The 20,918-nt window shown below is 43.6% G+C and overlaps 1 protein-coding gene across 3 annotated transcripts in view; it reads left to right on the top strand.

Moving 5' to 3' along the window:
* Window positions 1-20,918, top strand: part of LOC308334301 (estrogen receptor beta-like) — a 272,603-nt gene that overhangs the window by 43,268 nt on the left and 208,417 nt on the right. For 2 of the 3 annotated variants that reach the window (XM_080790980.1, XM_080790979.1), the window contains 4 exons: window positions 3,389-3,522; window positions 6,551-6,734; window positions 12,215-12,530; window positions 13,316-15,363. In XM_080790980.1, coding sequence (XP_080647106.1) covers window positions 3,389-3,522; window positions 6,551-6,734; window positions 12,215-12,485 — 589 coding nt within the window. In that variant the 3' untranslated portion in view covers window positions 12,486-12,530; window positions 13,316-15,363. Of the gene's footprint in view, window positions 1-3,388; window positions 3,523-6,550; window positions 6,735-12,214; window positions 12,531-13,315; window positions 15,364-20,918 lie in introns of those variants that run through there. The other variant, XR_013965882.1, reaches the window with a different exon arrangement.

Here is a 20,918-nt window from a genome sequence, read left to right as displayed (position 1 = left end):
CCAGGAATTATCTGAATTTGGCCGCCGACACCCCATCTGAAAATATGTTGTTCCAGGGACCCTCCAGACGCGAAGATTTGAGTTAAAAAAAACGTTCGCTCTGAAAGAATATACATATTCAAAGATTTGGGCCACATTTTCACGATTTAAAAAAAATGGCAGACCTACTGTACAGGTTAGTGCCACGCTGTGAGCTTGTAGATCTGCTATTTTTCAATAGCTAAAGTGTAATGATTAAAACACCAAAAGGAGCAGGTTTATATAATGGAAGAAATGACTGCAAAGGTTACAATAAAAAATGGAAAGTTTCATACTTGGATGGACCTCTGTCTGTGATATTGTATGTGGGTGTTCCGGTGTATGTGTAGAGGTTGCTGGGTCTGTAAAGATGCTTTCATATGTCTGAAGTGTATTGTGAGTCATGTTCTCCTGCTCTTTTCCTGCCTAGTCTTATACACTCAACTTGAAAAATGCTGTGCTATTGTACTGTAGTTATGTCGAGCTGTTTTTCTCTTTACTTGTGTGTTTTGTGTTTTGCGTTTTTGTTATGTTCTTTCTTTCTTCTGTTTTTGTTTTCATGGATTCATATGTTTGATTTGTGTTCATTTATTCATTATTTGGTGTAAAAAAAAACAAAAAACTTTTTAATAAAAACAAAACACCAAAAGGCGTTAATTGAAGCGACTTTAGCCCAGCACCCACCAGGCCGCCATGTGCGTTGTAGCTAGGTTCCCCCACAGATAATAACCAGTGGTGTATTATATGTTGGTTTTGGTGTATTGTGACGTTATAGAGAGGAGGGGAGCAGATCTTTGATATGCTGCTCTCTGTATTGTGACGTTGTAGAGAGGAGGGGAGCTGTGTGCAGATCTTTGATGTGATGCTCTCTGTATTGTGACGTTGTAGAGAGGAGGGGAGCTGTGTGCAGATCTTTGATGTGATGCTCTCTGTATTGTGACGTTGTAGAGAGGAGGGGAGCTGTGTGCAGATCTTTGATGTGATGCTCTCTGTATTGTGACGTTGTAGAGAGGAGGGGAGCTGTGTGCAGATCTTTGATGTGATGCTCTCTGTATTGTGACGTTGTAGAGAGGAGGGGAGCTGTGTGCAGATCTTTGATGTGATGCTCTCTGTATTGTGACGTTGTAGAGAGGAGGGGAGCTGTGTGCAGATCTTTGATGTGATGCTCTCTGTATTGTGACGTTGTAGAGAGGAGGGGAGCAGATCTTTGATGTGATGCTCTCTGTATTGTGACGTTGTAGAGAGGAGGGGAGCTGTGTGCAGATCTTTGATATTCTCTCTGTATTGTGACGTTGTAGGGAGGAGGGGAGCTGTGTGCAGATCTTTGATGTGATGCTCTCTGTATTGTGACGTTGTAGAGAGGAGGGGAGCTGTGTGCAGATCTTTGATGTGATGCTCTCTGTATTGTGACGTTGTAGGGAGGAGGGGAGCTGTGTGCAGATCTTTGATATTCTCTCTGTATTGTGACGTTGTAGGGAGGAGGGGAGCTGTGTGCAGATCTTTGATATGATGCTCTCTGTATTGTGACGTTGTAGAGAGGAGGGGAGCTGTGTGCAGAGCTTTGATATTCTCTCTGTATTGTGACGTTGTAGAGAGGAGGGGAGCTGTGTGCAGATCTTTGATGTGATGCTCTCTGTATTGTGACGTTGTAGAGAGGAGGGGAGCTGTGTGCAGATCTTTGATGTGATGCTCTCTGTATTGTGACGTTGTAGAGAGGAGGGGAGCTGTGTGCTGATCTTTGATGTGATGCTCTCTGTATTGTGACGTTGTAGAGAGGAGGGGAGCTGTGTGCAGATCTTTGATATTCTCTCTGTATTGTGACGTTGTAGAGAGGAGGGGAGCTGTGTGCAGATCTTTGATGTGATGCTCTCTGTATTGTGACGTTGTAGGGAGGAGGGGAGCTGTGTGCAGATCTTTGATATTCTCTCTGTATTGTGACGTTGTAGAGAGGAGGGGAGCTGTGTGCAGATCTTTGATGTGATGCTCTCTGTATTGTGACGTTGTAGAGAGGAGGGGAGCTGTGTGCAGATCTTTGATGTGATGCTCTCTGTATTGTGACGTTGTAGAGAGGAGGGGAGCTGTGTGCAGATCTTTGATGTGATGCTCTCTGTATTGTGACGTTGTAGGGAGGAGGGGAGCTGTGTGCAGATCTTTGATGTGATGCTCTCTGTATTGTGACGTTGTAGGGAGGAGGGGAGCCGTGTGCAGATCTTTGATGTGATGTTCTCTGTATTGTGACGTTGTAGGGAGGAGGGGAGCTGTGTGCAGATCTTTGATGTGCTGCTCTCTGTATTGTGACGTTGTAGAGAGGAGGGGAGCTGTGTGCAGATCTTTGATGTGATGCTCTCTGTATTGTGACGTTGTAGAGAGGAGGGGAGCTGTGTGCAGATCTTTGATATTCTCTCTGTATTGTGACGTTGTAGGGAGGAGGGGAGCTGTGTGCAGATCTTTGATGTGATGCTCTCTGTATTGTGACGTTGTAGAGAGGAGGGGAGCTGTGTGCAGATCTTTGATATTCTCTCTGTATTGTGACGTTGTAGGGAGGAGGGGAGCTGTGTGCAGATCTTTGATATTCTCTCTGTATTGTGACGTTGTAGAGAGGAGGGGAGCTGTGTGCTGATCTTTGATGTGATGCTCTCTGTATTGTGACGTTGTAGAGAGGAGGGGAGCAGATCTTTGATGTGATGCTCTCTGTATTGTGACGTTGTAGAGAGGAGGGGAGCTGTGTGCAGATCTTTGATATGATGCTCTCTGTATTGTGACGTTGTAGAGAGGAGGGGAGCTGTGTGCAGATCTTTGATGTGATGCTCTCTGTATTGTGACGTTGTAGAGAGGAGGGGAGCTGTGTGCAGATCTTTGATGTGATGCTCTCTGTATTGTGACGTTGTAGAGAGGAGGGGAGCTGTGTGCAGATCTTTGATGTGATGCTCTCTGTATTGTGACGTTGTAGAGAGGAGGGGAGCTGTGTGCAGATCTTTGATGTGATGCTCTCTGTATTGTGACGTTGTAGGGAGGAGGGGAGCTGTGTGCAGATCTTTGATGTGATGCTCTCTGTATTGTGACGTTGTAGAGAGGAGGGGAGCTGTGTGCAGATCTTTGATGTGATGCTCTCTGTATTGTGACGTTGTAGGGAGGAGGGGAGCTGTGTGCAGATCTTTGATGTGATGCTCTCTGTATTGTGACGTTGTAGGGAGGAGGGGAGCTGTGTGCAGATCTTTGATGTGCTGCTCTCTGTATTGTGACGTTGTAGGGAGGAGGGGAGCTGTGTGCAGATCTTTGATGTGATGCTCTCTGTATTGTGACGTTGTAGAGAGGAGGGGAGCTGTGTGCAGATCTTTGATGTGATGCTCTCTGTATTGTGACGTTGTAGGGAGGAGGGGAGCTGTGTCCAGGGCTTCGCTGAGATCTTTGATATGCTGCTCGCCGCCACCTCCAGGGTCAGAGAACTCAAGCTGCAGAGGGAGGAGTACGTCTGCCTCAAGGCCATGATCCTCCTGAATGCCAGTGAGTTTGTGTTGGCATGCATGCATGTGTGTGTGTGTGTGTGTGTGTGTGTGTGTGTGTCTGTACAAACGCATGCACTTGTAACTACCCTTAATTACTTTATTTTGCTGTGTGTGTGTGTGTGTGTGCGTGCGTGCGTGCATGTGCGTTGCCAAGCGATTGTTGCTTCAGAGTGTAATCCTATCTTCTTTTTTTTTCTAAGTGTAGGTACTAGGGAGGGTTGGCAAGGAGACCAAGCTAAATAACCCGTTCTGACCTGAGATCAGATTCTAAAAAATTGTCTTCTGAATCCTGACAGTTTTCTGAAAAATCTATGTTTCTATGTCAGTCGTTTTTTTTTCGATCTTTCAAAAATAGCAGACCTACAAGCTGCTGTGAGCTTGTAGATCTGCTATTTTTCAATAGCTAAAGCATGACATGATGCGAACACCAAAAGGGGTTCCCGCCCAAAATGGGATAACTCTCAGTGAGAGAGAGAGCCCTAATGGGAACAGGACGTATTGCTTGGCTCTCTGCCTCTCTGTCCACTCCACTGTTGAACGCACACGGGTAACAGGCAGTACCTGTTGTTTAAACGCACACCAGTAACAGGCAGTACCTGTTGTTTAAACGCACACGGGTAACAGGCAGTACCTGTTGTTTAAACGCACACCAGTAACAGGCAGTACCTGTTGTTTAAACGCACACCAGTAACAGGCAGTACCTGTTGTTTAAACGCACACCAGTAACAGGCAGTACCTGTTGTTTAAACGCACACCAGTAACAGGCAGTACCTGTTGTTTAAACGCACACCAGTAACAGGCAGTACCTGTTGTTTAAACGCACACGGGTAACAGGCAGTACCTGTTGTTTAAACGCACACCAGTAACAGGCAGTACCTGTTGTTTAAACGCACACGGGTAACAGGCAGTACCTGTTGTTTAAACGCACACCAGTAACAGGCAGTACCTGTTGTTTAAACGCACACGGGTAACAGGCAGTACCTGTTGTTTAAACGCACACCAGTAACAGGCAGTACCTGTTGTTTAAACGCACACCAGTAACAGGCCGTACCTGTTGTTTAGCGCTCACGGGTAACAGGCAGTACCTGTTGTTTAGCGCTCCCTTGGATCGCCTCCACTATTGTGAGGTGTTGCGTCTAGTCCTAGTAACACACCCACCCAGCCACCATACTTTCTAGTCCTAGTAACACACCCACCCAACCACCATCATTTCTAGTCCTAGTAACACACCCACCCAACCACCATCCTTTCTAGTCCTAGTAACACACCCACCCAGCCACCATCCTTTCTAGTCCTAGTAACACACCCACCCAGCCACCATCCTTTCTAGTCTTAGTAACACACCCAGCCAGCCACCATCCTTTTCCGCTCAATTAAAATCTGAATCCCTTGCAGCTTCAGTTGAAAAGGAAGAGTGACATTTTAGGCATGCTTGCATTAGTTACCCCTTAACAACTTCAATCCTCTATGGAGGGCATGTGCATGCATAAAGTCGATGGCAAAGTAACTTTAACCCATTTAGGCCTGACATCGAGATTTAAAAAAAAGGTCCTCTAAATCATGACAGTTTTCTGAAATACCAATGTTTCTATATCAGTGGTTTTCAATATTTCATGTCAAGAACCCCAAAAATTATCTGTATTTGGCCGCCGACCCCCCATCTGAAAATATGTTGTTCCAGGGACACCCCAGAAGCAAAGAAATTAGTTAAAAACGTTCGCTCTGAAAGAATATATATTCAAAGATTTACACCACATTTTCACGATAAAAAAATAAATAGCAGATCTACAAGCTGTAGTAGTTAGGGATGTGCTGATGAGACATTTTGGCCGATATCCGATATTATAATTAATTGCTGTTATGGCCGATATTACCGATATGATTGATCATTCTGTATTGAAAAGTTAATTAATTAGTCCGTTCTGAAAACGTAACAGGATGGCTTAGGCAAGTCAGATTTAATTTAAATACCTTTTATATTTAATATTGTGAGCTTGTAGATCAGTACTTGTTTATCTGTAAAGACGGACCGATTAATCGGACCGATTCATTAATCGAACCAATGCCGATTAATCTAAAAACAACTAGAATGTGTTTTCAGATTATTCTTCCGTCACTAGTAGCAGTACTTGGTCCGTTCTTGTTGGTCTCCACACCACTGAAAATGGCAGATTAAAAATTGCGTACACTTTAGTTGCAAGACAATAAATTAAAATTATATGCACCAAAAAATATATAGCTTTTCACCGTAGAAAGGATAATCTTTTGTAATCGATAATAAAGCACTTAAACACTTTATACTTCACTGTATTTCAGTTAACAGAAATACATACGGTCTACAAGCTCACAATATTGTAGATATTCTATTCTGACAGAATGTTAGCCTGTTTTCACCGAATGGCCACCTGCAGAATACCATGCCCTGTGTGTGTGTGTGTGTGTGTGTGTGTGTGTGTGTGTGTGTGGTGATGCCACGAATCGTGTGCACAATTACAGGCTGTCCTTAATTACTTAAACGCAGATAATCACAATTATTAAAAAGCCAGCCAAACAGAATTGTAAGCTTTATTCATAGTGATACCACTAAGTGTGTGTGTGTGTGTGTGTGTGTGTGTGTGTGTCCAATTACCTAAACGCAGATAATCACAATTATTAAAAAGCCAAACAGAATTGTAAGCTTTATTTATCCCATTCTGGGCAGGAACCCCTTTTTGTGTTTTTAAACATTATTATGTTATAATTTAGCTATTGAAAAATAGCAGATCTACAAGCTCATCATAGCACGAGCTTGTATAGGTCTGCTATTTATTTATTTTTAATCGTGAAGATATTCAGAAAACTGGAGGATTTTTTAGAAGATCTTTTAAAAATGTTGAGGTCAGGCCTAAATGGGTGATGCCTGTGTGTGTGTGTGTGTGTGTGTGTGTGTGTGTGTGTGTGTGTGTGTGTGTGTGTGTGTGTGTGTGTGTGTGTGTGTGTGTGTGTGTGTGTGTGTGTGTGCGTGTGTGCGTGTGTGCGTGCTCCAGACATCCTGACCAGCTCGTCCTCTGGGAGTGATGAGCTCCAGAGTCGTACCAAGCTGCTCCGCCTGCTGGACTCCGTGACGGACGCGTTGGTTTGGGCCATCGCCAAGACCGGGCTCACCTTCAGGCAGCAGTCCAGCCGCCTCGCCCACCTGCTCATGCTGCTCATAAACATACGCCATATCAGGTACCCACAGAACGCCACGCCGTAAAAGACTCCACTAGTCGGTATACTTTGTACATTTGGGTTAGATCCCGGGGCACGCCACCGTCCAACTCAAACTCACAACATTTAGCAATTAAAAGTCTAAAACTACCAGTAACTTCATGGAATAAATCATAGCCTTACTTGCAGTGTTGGCTGCAAGTAGTTTTACTCCACGTGTGTTTATTTGAAAACGTTGTTACTAGTTAGTTTGTAGACTTTTATTATTACAAAACATTAACACTCATATCGGGGCAGCGGTGGCCGAACGGTTTGCCGAGCGGTCTTGATATCGGAATGTCGCTATAGTTCGTATCCCCGGACCGGCACGTTAAAATGACCACCGCTGAAGTGCCCTTTATGGACAAGGCATTGAACCCCTACAATGAAATGTTCTATGAGCACTAGGGCCTGGCTGTAAACAAGTTCTTGAGCTTAGTCCAGTTACCCTGCAGGGTAAACATAGTACCTTTCCTTTCACTATAAACAACTTTCATTCCTATATTTCTATATTGCAGTATTGATACTTTAACTTTAGGTAAAAAAAAATACTTTTCCCACACTTTTCTCACTATACTTGTGAGAATAAGTGTCCACTCAACTCAGCTGTGCCGTCGACAGCTAACCTAGAGGGGGGAGTGGTTAGGGGTGGGGGAGCCGTTAGGGGTGGAGACAAGTATATATTGTCACGCCCATTCCTGGGGCTCAAAGTTGCTAAAGTCTTTGGAATCTTTGCAGGAGAATTTCTCTACTTTGGGGTTTCTGGTTCAACAAGTTTCAGATGGTCATATCATCTTCATTTTCTTTTTCAATTTCAATGAACAATACATCATAATTATGAAAGCTTTATGTGGTTTCATAATATGTAAAAATCAGAAAAATGCCCATGGCCTACTTGTGTCTCAAACCACTGTATTCGGTCACATATGAGTATAGCCAGGGCTTAAAGTTCTCAGTCCTGGGGACTGATTTCAGTCCTGAGGATTTCATAGGGGTCATTTAATGAGATCACTGCAGATTTGCAAAAAATCATTTTCAGTCATGGGATTTTTTGGGGCTTTGAGCCCTGAGTATACCACAGGGTAACTAGGGAGACTGGCTCAGGAGAGCAGGTCGTCCAATGATCCATGGGTCGGCGGTTCGAATCCCGGCTCCTCCTCCTGTCTACATGTCGAAGTGTCCTTGGGCAAGACACTGAACCCCAAATTGCTCCCGATGTGCTCATGGTTGGTGCCTTGCATGGCTTCCGCCGCAATCGGTGTATGAATGTGTGTGTGTGAATGGGTGAATGTAATGCACAATCTATGTAAAGGGCACTATATAAATGCACCATTTACCATTTAACTAAGGCGTGTGTTAGCCAGGGCAGCTGAGAGCACATGTAGTAGCAGATGTTAGTGTTCCCCCTCAGTAATACATCTCCCAGAGGTCTCTAGAACACTGGTTTTCAAACTTTTTCATATCAAGTTCCGTTATTTATTCGACATTTGAGCCTACTGTAACTCTAAATCATTCCGTCCAATTCTAAGAAAAGATGATGTGTTTCCTCCCCGTTGTTGTCGCTTTGCTTTGGCTACGTCGAGCTACTTCAGCCACATCCGGGATAGCATCTGGTCCGTTTGCTAAAATGTGCTCTGCTGCTATAAATCGCTATGATTTAATAACCTGGGGTGTTGTAATAATGCCGTTGTTTAATAACAATTTGACTCTTGAGAGCGTAAAATTAAACCATTTGGTTTCATTTTACGCTGAGAAAAAAAAAGGCAAAGAAGTTTAGGTCTAATTAAGGCACAGGTGAAAATAGGTCCCCTGGGGTAGAGGCTTAGGAGCAGGTGCTAGTGAGGCAAGTGCACGTCAATAATAGAATAGAGAGATACGATAGAGATACATGGCCCATACATACAGTACATAAAGAAAGATACACTGTTAATCTGCTCAGTACAATTAGGAGGACAATTAGCTTTTGAACCAAACTGCTGTATTATGCCTGAAGAAGGTCATCACTGACATCACAGACGTTTCCTGCTTCTAGTAAATCGCCCTCTTCTACCGAGCAGATCAACCGTGTGTGGGTGTTTGTTTATACAGTAGACGGAGCCTCTTCACTGTATCATGGTTGTCAATGAGGACAGAGGAGCACGTTTTTCATTATCCATTTCTAATCACTGGATTAGAACTCGCCCTGCAAAACACATGCAGATGCAGACAGGTGTCGAGTGCTCCAGTATATTTTATTTGGGTAGTCTCTCCTAGCCTCGACGACCATTGCAGGCATATACAAAGACTACATTTTGTAATTTAGATAGCATATTATGTAGACATAGCATTCTATAGTGTAGTAGTGTATACTTTATACATTTTGTTGCTGTCCGGAGGAAACCTCATAATTCCATTTTTTACGTTTTAGATTTTTTTTTTGGTCACATAAATCAGTGCTATTGAACCCCCTTTACGTCTGGGTATTGTTTCGAAAATATTGAACCAATGGAAAGGAGTAAAGAACGCATTGGACAAAACCTCTTAACTAACTGTCTGGTAAAGCAACTAACTCCACCACCTCTCTCCTTCTCATGCAAGTAATGGACAATATCTAATGTCACATTACAGCAACTTTGATGAGGCAGTATTGCATAGTTTTAAAATTTCCTTCAAAATGAACATTTTGGAGTTATGAGGCTTCCTCCAGACAGCAGAGATATACTAGTTTCTTTGTACAGATATTCTACTGTTAGACAGATGTAAGTACTTAGCTTTCTCATGCTCCCTGATGATGTGGTGTTGACTGTAAATCGCTCTGGATTAAATTGTGGATGTTCCTAAAGGGCACAGATATTGTTTTCTCAGAAGCTTGTATGCTCCTGGGAGGAGGAAGGACATCTGGTGCCTTTTTGTGTGACTCATAGGCTGTTTGGGTGTCTGTCCTCCCATTCCTGTTTGGGCATGGCAGCCATTGCTATTTTGCGGCGGTGGTGGCTGAGGCAGTAGAGTGGCTGGATGGTAACCGTAAGGTAACCCCTAATTGCTCCTGATGTGGTCGGTTGGTGCCTTTCATCGGTGTATGAATGTGTGTGAAAGATCTCTGTAAAGCGCCGTGGGTAAAGGCGCTATATAAATTTACCATTTATTACCTTCATGGTCTACAATTCTACATCAAATCCCTGCCCCCCAGGTACACTGGGGACCGCCCCCCATAACGCCGACATCCCATTATTCCATTAACGTGGCTTGGCGTGGCGTTCCTCATCCCGTCAATTAGAGTGAAGAGTAAATCAGTTTTTATTTTCACCCAGAATATTAAAAGAAAATCACACCCGTGTGAACTGAGTGGTGCAACTCCCCCCTCTCTCTCCCCCCCCTCCTTTCTCTCTCTCTCCCTCTCTCTCATTAGCAGGCAACACTACAGCACTATCTCTCTCTCTGTTTCTGGCACAACAGCACCCCTACTGGTACTAATAGTCATACTCATGCTCATTAACGTCACATACATAGGCGGACGCGGACATTGCTGTTCCTTGGAGTGGTTGCACCACTCAAAAATAAACATAAAATAAACAAAGTTCACTGATTTGAGGGTTTGGAACAAGTAAACAAGTCTGTAAAATGTTACGGTATGTTCTCTAAAACCTTGGCTTTTTAGATGGAATACCTTTTGAAACAGTCCAAACTAATTCAATTCGCTCACATTTTTGTGAAGTAAGCAAGTGCTTGCATGAAAGTCTTGTTCTATTGGCACTCTGAAAAAGACTCCAGACCCTACAATACACTGCTGTTTTCAATTCAAAAGGCTTTATTGGCATGAGAAAACATACGTTTACATTGTCAAAGCACAATACAACAATATAGCAATACAATCAAAACAAAAATTATGTCAGAATCTTCAATAGATCAATTTCTATGAACCAAGATCACTGGATGCAGGTATAGTGCAGGAATATACACAATGATTAGTCTTTAGGGTGGTTGTGTTCCGTTTGATATCCTTCTCCTATCACAGCAACTCACGAATCTTGCTTCTGCGTTTGCACATTGTTGTACTTCGCCCAGCAGATATGGGAGCTTTTTGTCATTGGTCATGTTATCAAAATCTCCGTGTGTGGTTGTGATCTGTGGGAAGTATGTGTCTCTGATGTCTTGGTACAATGGACGGATGGTTAGGAAGTGTAGCTCGGTTTCCACTTAATTTTGTGTGCAGTGGGTGCATAGTCTGTCTTCTCTCGGGATACAGGTCTGTTTTCACTAAAGGTGGAGATTCTGAGAATATGTAGGCATGGCCACTGAGCTCTCTGCTCAGTGGCCATGCCTACATGATCTCAGAATAATCCCTAAATATCTGGTTACCTAATGGTTTTACAGAAACTATTCAAAGGTTCAAACAGAATCCTGGTCAAATTGAGGCGCAAGGCTCGAGAATATAAGTTGAAAGTTGAAGAAAATGCCAGCACTCATTATAATATGTCCTTTTAACATGACTTTATTTACCTCTGAGACTGAAAACGTAACGCGTTTCGGCCTGTCTGGCCTTCCTCAGCGTTTGTGACAAGTGTTGTATTTATGCATGAGTATGAGATACTATCGACAGTAACTGAACACACAGGTGTCACCCGTTGTCATTTTACACAGTATCAATAAGAAGTCTCTATTTATGGTACCAAGACAGGATAAATATCATGTAAGCACAATAGAATAAATAGTAAGATAAGAATACATCACAATGAGCTATCATATATTGTATACCCGCGAAACGTTGTATTGTTTCCCGCTCTGTGTCAGTAAATAGTTTTGGGAGCTTTTAAAACGTGTGTGCGGATCTCCTCTCTCCTTTCTTAGTTATTCTATTGGATCCTGCACCCGTTGAAATGTGTGGATGTGCGTGTGCGTGCTCCTCTTGACTATTTGGGGGGGGTCCTTGGCATATTTGGCACCCCCTGAGCTAACCCATCCCTTTCCTCACCTGAGCTAACCCATCCCTTTCCTCACCTGAGCTAACCCATCCCTTTCCTCACCTGAGCTAACCCATCCCTTTCCTCACCTGAGCTAACCCATCCCTTTCCTCACCTGAGCTAACCCATCCCTTTCCTCACCTGAGCTAACCCATCCCTTTCCTCACCTGAGCTAACCCATCCCTTTCCTCACCTGAGCTAACCCATCCCTTTCCTCACCTGAGCTAACCCATCCCTTTCCTCACCTGAGCTAACCCATCCCTTTCCTCACCTGAGCTAACCCATCCCTTTCCTCACCTGAGCTAACCCATCCCTTTCCTCACCTGAGCTAACCCATCCCTTTCCTCACCTGAGCTAACCCATCCCTTTCCTCACCTGAGCTAACCCATCCCTTTCCTCACCTGAGCTAACCCATCCCTTTCCTCACCTGAGCTAACCCATCCCTTTCCCCATACACGGTAAAAAAAAATCCTTAATCCGGGTGTTCATTTGTTTGTTGAATTGTGTGTGACTCTTACGCAGTAACAAAGGCATGGACCACCTGCACTGCATGAAGATGAAGAACATGGTCCCTCTGTACGACCTGCTGCTGGAGATGCTGGACGCCCACATCATGCACAGCTCCCGTCTGCCCCGGGAGCCGGAGCCCGAGGACGGGAGCCCCCGGGAGAGTCCCCCCCGGGAGAGTCCTCCCCGGGAGAGTCCTCCCCCCCCGCTTTCCCACAGCGGCGGCGGCCCCACCCCCACCATCACCACCTGGACCTCCAGCAACAGTACAGACGAGCCACAGTAGCTGCGCGGCCGTACAGCTACCGGCGCAGCCAGCGGGAGACATCAGGTGTTGTGACATTATCACGTTTTATGATAGACCTGAGGTCGATTCTACAAATGCCTTCTAAATCAGTAGTTCGGCACACTACAAAAGAACCCTAAAAAACTGCCGATGTACATGTTCGGCTCGGCTATTTTTGAATGGGTTAATATTAATCATCGCTGTCACTCAGAAACCTTGACTATCGATATTGAATGCATGTTTTCTCATAATTGAGTAAGTAGTAAGTAAGCCTTGCCGAGCCATGAGGAGCCTATCTCCTGTTTCTGTAGCGTGAGGCAGTTTGAAGTACACCCCCTGGACATGACGCTAGTATGTCACAGGGACTTACCCCCAATCCAACCCTCGATGCCGAGTGCCAAGCAGGGAGGCACTGGGTCCCATTTTGGTATGACCCGGCCAGGGATCGAACTCCCGACCTCCCAGTCGGACACTCAAACCACAAGGCCACTGAGATGGTTTTAAAAAAAATAATAATAATTGAGTGCCCTATTTTATATTTCCTCCGTATGGCGGTATCGTGCAAACTCACGAGTCGTATCCAGGTCTGTCATCAGCCCCTCACCACTCAGTCAAGGCAAACTAATGGCCTAATACAATTCACAACACCAAAGTGCGTTGGATGGGTTATTTTCTAGTGATGATATTACATAACACAGCACGATATAATTGCATGCATTCCATACGACAGTCACCTGAACATTCATCTTTCTTGACGGCATTCTAATTGTCACTGTGTTTTATCCTGACAATACATGGCCGTCTGTAATTTATTTGCATTTCATTTTTAGTAGAATGAACGGCTGAAGAGGAACAGAGGACCTTTTGGAGACACAAAGACTGTCAGTGCTCTGAGCCGAGTCTCCTGATGGGCAGAAAGCAAACGATTTGTATCCTTTTGCGTCGTACGAACTTACGAAGGTGGATGCCACTCTGTCGGATGCCAATAGAGAATTGCCTTTTGTATTGAATGCTGCCATGGACACTAATTAAAACAAAGCTCCAAGGTTAGGCCATAATCCATTAGTATTGAAAGCTGCTGCATCTCATGTATGTACGTACAATAAATGGCAGCTGTGCGTGTGATATGGACATTCAACATCTCCAGCAGCAGGCTGTACAAAGAGAAATGTAGAAATGGAGTCTTTATATAGAAGGATAATGACAACTGTGTAGACACAAAATAAATCAAAAGACACTAAAGTGAAGAGGGGGAAATAAAGAAGATGAGAAGGAAAATAATCGTGGTCGCTATAGACAAATTCACAGAGGGGTTGCCCTGGGCGCGGCCATTACTGAGGTGTAATCCATGGAGCAGGTGCTCCGTAGGCCAGGTGTGGCTAATCTGTGCTTAATGGTACACCTCAGTAATGGCCGCACCCAGGCAAGCCTCTGTGCATTTGTCTATACTGCCTCCCCCTGGCCAGCCTGGGCACCTGATGGAGGGGGAAAGGAACTGGTTGGAATAACGTGTTCCTTCCACGTGCTACGTACAAACCGGGGAAACTCCCCCCTTGTCGGGTGAAAAGAAGCAGCTTGGACTCCTCATGCATAGAAGGAAGCATGAGGTGGTCCTCACCAGAGCCATAGAGTAAGTAAGACGTGAACGGAGTTACGACAACTCCGTTCACGTCATGGGGCCGGTCTCTTCTACATAGACTTCTATTGAAAAGGGACAACCGGAAGTTTACGGAATGCATTGGAGTCTATGGACTTTTTTCTACCCTCTTAATGTCTAAAGCTGCGTTCGTTCAGACCAGAATGTATAAATTCGCCTCAGTTCGTCCCGTTTGTACCGCGGCAGGTCGCACCGCGCCCGTTTGCGCAATTCTCGTCTTCGCGGCGCTCTAACCAACAAAAGTCTGAACGCACCTTGTCTTACTCTATGGCTCTGGTCCTCACTAATGCTCATAATAACTCACGCTACTTCTCATTGGTCAGTTTGGAAGCATGCCTAACGATGACATCAGCGATGACGGTGATTCCAGGCTACTGTAATAGAAACTTACAGCCTTTCTCTTCCTGGCAGAGTTAGCATGCGGATTAATAATTAATACATAATGTATATTTATGGAGAAAAAAAAAGAATAACATATTTTTTGAAATCTTGTTTAGAAAATTACCAAAGCTGCCTACCGACGATGACGTGAAAATGGTCCTATAAACAAATAGGTTTATACGAAGGTATAAATCACCCTTTACAAAGACCTGAAATGTTGCTTGGGATATAAGAAAGCTATAAGTGGACAATGGTCACCATGACCACCACTCTGTTGTACCAAGACGGGGAGTTGCTTCTGTTTCTTTACATTATAATGTAAACCCCCAATAGCCTTTACCCGTTTCTTTACATTATAATGTAAACCCCCAATAGCCTTTACCTGTTTCTTTACATTATAATGTAAACCCCAATAGCCTTTACCTGTTTCTTTACATTATAATGTAAACCCCAATAGCCTTTACCTGTTTCTTTACATTATAATGTAAACCCCAATAGCCTTTATCTGCTATCCAGTCCTTGCTCTGCTGTCGCAGGTTGTCATGTTTTCTTTGAAGAAGAAGCGTTCATAACCACTATTAATACCATAAAGACAAATTTTGCACTGTTCTACCTTATATATGTTTTGCTAGAAGAAAAGAAAAAAGGAAAAAAGCCTATTTTTGTATCGGTTCTTATTTGCTGTGTGTGCAGTTTGTTACGCAGCTTTTTGATGATCTTGAATTTGCACTGCAAGATTAAAAAGAAGAGAAGATGGAGAGAAAAAAAAAGGGATTCACCTCTGAAATGTTGCACTGGTTCACTTCTAGAGCTAGCCTCGCTAAGACACCTTAATTTCCCCCTCTGGTCACGGTCTCTATACAGTACACAGCATACAGTGTAAACTAAAGCATGCAATGTACCTTCTGTACGTAGAAATTATAGTAACCTCAATGCCTGTTGATTTCTTGGTGATCTTTTTTTTGTTTGTTTTTTAAAATAATTTCTCAAGTAAAAATCTTTGCAACATAAAACACTTTGTGGTTTTACTGTTTAATTAATGTACAATAACACCCATTTCTCCACATGCTCTGTGGCTTACTGTTTAATGTACAATAACACCTATTTCTCCACATGCTCAGTTGCTCACCGAGTAAGTAAGACTGTCCTTTTAGGCAGTTAAAAGGACAGTCTTGGAAAGCGTCTCGGCACACGAACACTTATTTCCCTTGTCTTTTGGAATAACATCAGAATGCCATGTCTGCATGCTCTAGTCTAAATGTTACCTCTAAATGTCATTTATAAGTAGCAGACCCCTGCCGCAGACATTTTGATCCCAACGGTTAAGCACATTATTTTGCACATACTGTATGAGTCACAAACAAAGGGGAGAATAGATAATAGATAGCCAAGAGCATTAAAGAGATTATATATTTATAGATGTAGATATACCGGTATACATACTACTGTACATCCAAAAAGACCCGTAGGATGTGCAAGTCTAGTTAGCAGGCATAGACATCAAAAAGAGAAAAACCTTCCAAGGAAGGGACACGTTTCGCCGTGAGCTTCGTCAGGTACTATATAGCACCTGACGAAGCTCACGGCGAAACGCGTCGTGCTAATAAATAAGTTGATGCAGTAAGTTGTCCGTCTCTGTTCCCTGGAGTGTGCAGTCCCTTCCTTGGAAGGTTTTTCTCTTTTTGATATATATATATATTTCATTTTTTTGTATTAAATGAAACGACTAATGGAAAAAACATAGCCCTCTCACCTATTAGGAGAAACTAGGTCGTCAAAACTAGCTCCTCATGTGTGAAAGTGTCCTGAAATAACACGGTATTCATCACAAAACCCTCCATGGACTAGCAGGACAATGACATCTGATAATGTAGTTTCATCTCTAATTGTACACGTTGAGATGGAATGACCCATTGAGGACGGGAACCCCTTTGGGTGTTCAAAGCATTATGTTATACTTTAGCTATTGACAAATGGCAGATCTACAAGCTCATAGCGCAGCACAGAGTTCAGCGATACGAGCTTATAGATCAGCTATTTTTTAAAAATCTTGAAAAGGTTGCGCAAATCTTTGAATATTCTATTCTTTCAGAGTGAACGTTTTTAACTCAAATCTTTTTCAGATGGGGGTCGGTGGCCAAATGCATATAATCTTTGGGGTCCTTGACATGAAACACTTTGACAACCACTGACATAGAAACATAGGTTTTTCAGGAAACTGATTTTGAAGACATTTGTAGAATCTGTTCTCAGGTCTATAAATGGGATAAATTTATCCAACATCACCACCTACTGGCCAATCTTACACATTGTCCCATTGTAGTTCCATTTCGGTAACAAGAATACTCGGCACATTTACCCTTTTTGCCGACTTATCAAGATAAGTCGGCAAAACGTGTAGAAAACTTTCTACACGTTTCCAGATGGGGCACTGGTGAATCAGAACAATGGAACATGCTGAAATGGCTTCCTGTTTCCAATAGCAGAAGAAGAAGAATGTAAACATTGTAACATTGTCACCATGACGTGGTTATTAGTGTGGTTGCCCTACAGGGGCAACCAGACTCTTGTATCTCTAACACTTTATTATTATTCCACTACTGGAGTAAGACAAAGTTTGGCGCCCTACAACAACAAGAAGTTTTGACTGTACGCACTTGAGCCATATGTCAAATTGACCGGAAAAATCGGGAATCGACCGCTTGTACTGTGCGAAGAGAAATGTTGTATATTTTATTTGATATGAATTTATTAGTGAATTAAATTTCCCCATTGACATGAATGGGGAAATGCAAAAAAACACATTCAAGTATTTTTCCCTCTGAGACTGTAAGCACTATAGTTACAAAACTTTCAGGGATATTTCCTAATTATCACTAAAATTAATTAAAAATATAATCTTTTAGGTCGGCCTCATGGTGGCGCTATAACATCCCACTTTACCTTTTGGCTCATAACTCTTGAACCGTAGGTCGTAAAATCACAATTATTTTTCCCCTGGATTCCTTGGGTCATGACGCATCTCCCCATATAGGCCACGCCCTTTTCCGCCATGATGGATTTTCCGCCATTTTGAATTTTGTCCAAAACACACTTTTTGCTTTACCCACTACAGATTTTGTCCAAATGTCACAGAAATCGGCACACGTGATCTCTGGACCCACTCGATTGAAAAACCGACTTCAGAATTTCGATAGTGCGTGTCGTTCGGCCGTAACCGTCGTCCGAAGTCAGTAGGAGGGGCCTATATCACGAAAAACGCCATAAATCACGAACGGAATGTCCAATCCCTCCAACATTCGAATCGCGTGTCCGGGGTGGTTCGTTCGACCGAGTTCCGAAAGCAATTCCATTTTCATCCACTGGGGGCGCCGCAAACGCGATAAATGTAACCGTCTGTCGGGAAAACCAGAATTTCGGGGGTCGAATCCCCTCCGAATTACTTACACGCGACCTGAGACGTGACTCGAAACCGTAGCAGGCCGGCGATATCAGCGGGAGGGGTATATATGTAAGCCGCCGCGGCAACCACACTCTGCAATTTTTCAAAATTGCGACCTTTCTAGTTCTCTCCACTACTGGAGTAAGACAAAGTTTGGCGCCCTACAACAACAAGAAGTTTTGACTGTACGCACTTGAGCCATATGTCAAATTGACCGGAAAAATCGGGAATCGACCGCTTGTACTTTGCTAAGAGAAATGTTGTATATTTTATTTGATATGAATTTATTAGTGAATTAAATTTCCCCATTGACATGAATGGGGAAATGCAAAAAAACACATTCAAGTATTTTTCCCTCTGAGACTGTAAGCACTATAGTTACAAAACTTTCAGGGATATTTCCTAATTATCACTAAAATTAATTAAAAATATTATTTTTTAGGTCGGCCTCATGGTGGCGCTATAACATCCCACTTTACCTTTTGGCTCATAACTCTTGAACCGTAGGTCGTAAAATCAAAATCATTTTTACCCTGGATTCCTTGGGTCATGACGCATCTCCCCATATAGGCCACGCCCTTTTCCGCCATGATGGATTTTCCGCCATTTTGAATTTTGTCCAAAACACACTTTTTGCTTTCCCCACTACAGATTTTGTCCAAATGTCACAGAAATCGGCACACGTGACCTCTGGACCCACACGATTAAAAAAACAACTTCAGAATTTCGGTAGTGCGTATCGTTCGGCCGTAACCGTCGTCCGAAGTCAGTAGGAGGGGCCTATATCACGAAAAACGCCATAAATCACGAACGGAACGTCCGATCCATCCGGAATTCGAATCGCACGTCCGGGGTGGTTCGTTCGACCGAGTTCCGAAAGCAATTCCATTTTCATCCACAGGGGGCGCCGCAAACGCGATATATGTAACCGTCTGTCGGGAAAACATGAATTTCGGGGGTCACATCCCCTCAGAATTACTTACCTGAGACGAGACGTGACTCGAAACCGTAGCAGGCCGGCGAGCTCAGCGGGAGGGGTATACATGTAAGCCGCCGCGGCAACCACACTCTGCAATTTTTCAAAATTGCGACCTTTCTAGTTCACTCCACTACTGGAGTAAGACAAAGTTTGGCGCCCTACAACAACAAGAAGTTTTGACTGTACGCACTTGAGCCATATGTCAAATTGACCGGAAAAATCGGGAATCGACCGCTTGTACTGTGCGAAGAGAAATGTTGTATATTTTATTTGATATGAATTTATTAGTGAATTAAATTTCCCCATTGACATGAATGGGGAAATGCAAAAAAACACATTCAAGTATTTTTCCCTCTGAGACTGTAAGCACTATAGTTACAAAACTTTCAGGGATATTTCCTAATTATCACTAAAATTAATTAAAAATATAATTTTTTAGGTCGGCCTCATGGTGGCGCTATAACATCCCACTTCACCTTTTGGCTCATAACTCTTGAACCGTAGGTCGTAAAATCACAATTATTTTTCCCCTGGATTCCTTGGGTCATGACGCATCTCCCCATATAGGCCACGCCCTTTTCCGCCATGATGGATTTTCCGCCATTTTGAATTTTGTCCAAAACACACTTTTTGCTTTACCCACTACAGATTTTGTCCAAATGTCACAGAAATCGGCACACGTGATCTCTGGACCCACTCGATTGAAAAACCGACTTCAGAATTTCGATAGTGCGTGTCGTTCGGCCGTAACCGTCGTCCGAAGTCAGTAGGAGGGGCCTATATCACGAAAAACGCCATAAATCACGAACGGAACGTCCAATCCGTCCGGAATTCGAATCGCACGTCCGGGGTGGTTCGTTCGACCGAGTTCCGAAAGCAATTCCGTTTTCATCCACAGGGGGCGCCGCAAACGCGATATATGTAACCGTCTGTCGGGAAAACATGAATCTCGGGGGTCACATCCCCTCAGAATTACTTACACGCGACCTGAGACGTGACTCGAAACCGTAGCAGGCCGGCGAGATCAGCGGGAGGGGTATACATGCGAGCCGCCGCGGCAACCACACTCTGCAATTTTTCAAAATTGCGACCTTTCTAGTTATTAGTGTGGTTGCCCTAAAGGGGCAACCAGACTCTTGTATCTCTAACACTTTATTCACGGTTATTATTATTCCACACCTGGAGTAAGACAAAGTTTGGCGCCCTACAACAACAAGAAGTTTTGACTGTACGCACTTGAGCCATATGTCAAATTGACGGGAAAAATCGGGAATCGACCGCTTGTACTGTGCGAAGAGAAATGTTGTATATTTTATTTGATATGAATTTATTAGTGAATTAAATTTCCCCATTGACATGAATGGGGAAATGCAAAAAAACACATTCAAGTATTTTTCCCTCTGAGACTGTAAGCACTATAGTTACAAAACTTTCAGGGATATTTCCTAATTATCACTAAAATTAATTAAAAATATATTTTTTTAGGTCGGCCTCATGGTGGCGCTATAACATCCCACTTTACCTTTTGGCTCATAACTCTTGAACCGTAGGTCGTAAAATCAAAATTATTTTCCCCCTGGATTCCTTGGGTCATGACGCATCTCCCCATATAGGCCACGCCCTTTTCCGCCATGCTGGATTTTCCGCCATTTTGAATTTTGTCCAAAACACACCTTTTTGCTTTTCCCCCTACAGATTTTGAACAAATGTCACAGAAATCGGCACACGTGACCTCTGGACCCATCCGATTAAAAAACCGACTTCAGAATTTCGGTAGTGCGTGTCGTTCGGCCGTAACCGTCGTCCGAAGTCAGTAGGAGGGGCCTATATCACGAAAAACGCCATAAATAACGAACGGAACGTCCAATCCATCCGGAATTCGAATCGCACGTCCGGGGTGGTTCGTTCGACCGAGTTGCGAAAGCAATTCCATTTTCATCCACAGGGGGCGCCGCAAACGCGATATATGTAACC

This window comes from Protomyctophum bolini (genome assembly GCF_963924005.1).
Source record: "Protomyctophum bolini genome assembly, chromosome: 19".
NCBI classification, from domain to species: Eukaryota; Metazoa; Chordata; class Actinopteri; order Myctophiformes; family Myctophidae; genus Protomyctophum; species Protomyctophum bolini.
The sequence above is the reverse complement of the archived record's forward strand: the minus strand, read 5'-3'. Positions and strand labels throughout refer to the sequence as shown.